This window comes from Olea europaea, unplaced genomic scaffold, assembly GCF_002742605.1.
Source record: "Olea europaea var. sylvestris unplaced genomic scaffold, O_europaea_v1 scaffold42569, whole genome shotgun sequence".
NCBI lineage: Eukaryota > Viridiplantae > Streptophyta > Magnoliopsida > Lamiales > Oleaceae > Olea > Olea europaea.
The window spans coordinates 1-1,003 of record NW_019262428.1 but is presented as its reverse complement, the minus strand read 5'-3'; the positions used below and the strand labels follow the sequence as shown (position 1 = coordinate 1,003).

The 1,003-nt window shown below is 40.6% G+C and overlaps 1 protein-coding gene across 1 annotated transcript; it reads left to right on the top strand.

Annotated features, from left to right (window-relative positions):
• Window positions 1-58: 58 nt before the first annotated feature.
• LOC111387797 (uncharacterized mitochondrial protein AtMg00810-like) lies at window positions 59-986 on the top strand (the record flags this gene model as incomplete). The annotated part of the gene is made up of 2 exons (XM_023012385.1): window positions 59-779; window positions 928-986. Coding segments are annotated over 2 exons (780 nt in total), but the record flags the coding sequence as incomplete, so codon positions are not given.
• Between the last annotated feature and the right edge of the window lie 17 nt (window positions 987-1,003).

The window sequence follows — 1,003 nt, the reverse complement described above, 5'->3', positions numbered from 1 at the left end:
TGGTGCAGATAGGACCTTATTTATTAGACATGTTGAAGAAACTATCACCATTGCTCAGATTTATGTCGATGATATTATTTTTGCTTCTCCTCTTGAGTCTTTAGCTTATGAGTTTGCTGAGTATTTGAAGCAAGAATTTGAAATGAGTATGGTTGGGGAGTTGAGTTATTTCCTTGGACTTGAGGTGAGACAGACAGAGGATGGACTGTTCATTTCACAGTCTAAGTATGCTAAGGATCTAGTTAAGCGCTTTGGGCTGGATAGTAAGAAGCATACTAGGACACCTATGAGTACTAGTTTGAAGTTAAGTCATGATGCTTCAGGTAAGAGTGTCGATCCTTCCCTATATAGAAGCATGATAGGTAGTCTTCTTTATCTCTCAGCTACTGGACCTGACATTGCTTTTAGTGCTGGAGTGTGTGCTCGATTTCAGGCAGATCCAAAAGAATCACACTTAAGCTCTGTTAGACGCATCATTAGATATGTGAGTGGAACAGTTGATCTAAGAATATTCTATTCTAGGAATTCTAATCTTGACTTAGCTGGTTACTCCGACGTCGATTGGGCCGGAAACGCGGATGATAGGAAAAGCACGACAGGGGGTTGTTTTTACATGGGTAACAATCTCGTAGCCTGGTTGAGTAAGAAACAGAATTCTATATCTCTATCCACGGCAGAGACCGAATACATAGCTACAGATAGTTGCTGCACTCAGCTTCTCTGGATGAAGCAGATGCTGAGTGATTATGGGATTAGTCAAGGGACCATGACCATTTTTTGTGATAATACAAGTGCTATAAATATTTCTAAGAATCCCATTCAACACTCTCGAACAAAACATATTGACATCCGACATCATTTTATTCGTGAGCTTGTTGAATCACATGTAGTCTCTCTACCATGTCTATACTGATAATCACTTGGCAGATCTACTTACGAAACCACTAGATGGATTGAGGTTTGAGTCGCTTCGGACGGCTGTTGGTGTTTGCTCACCTATCTG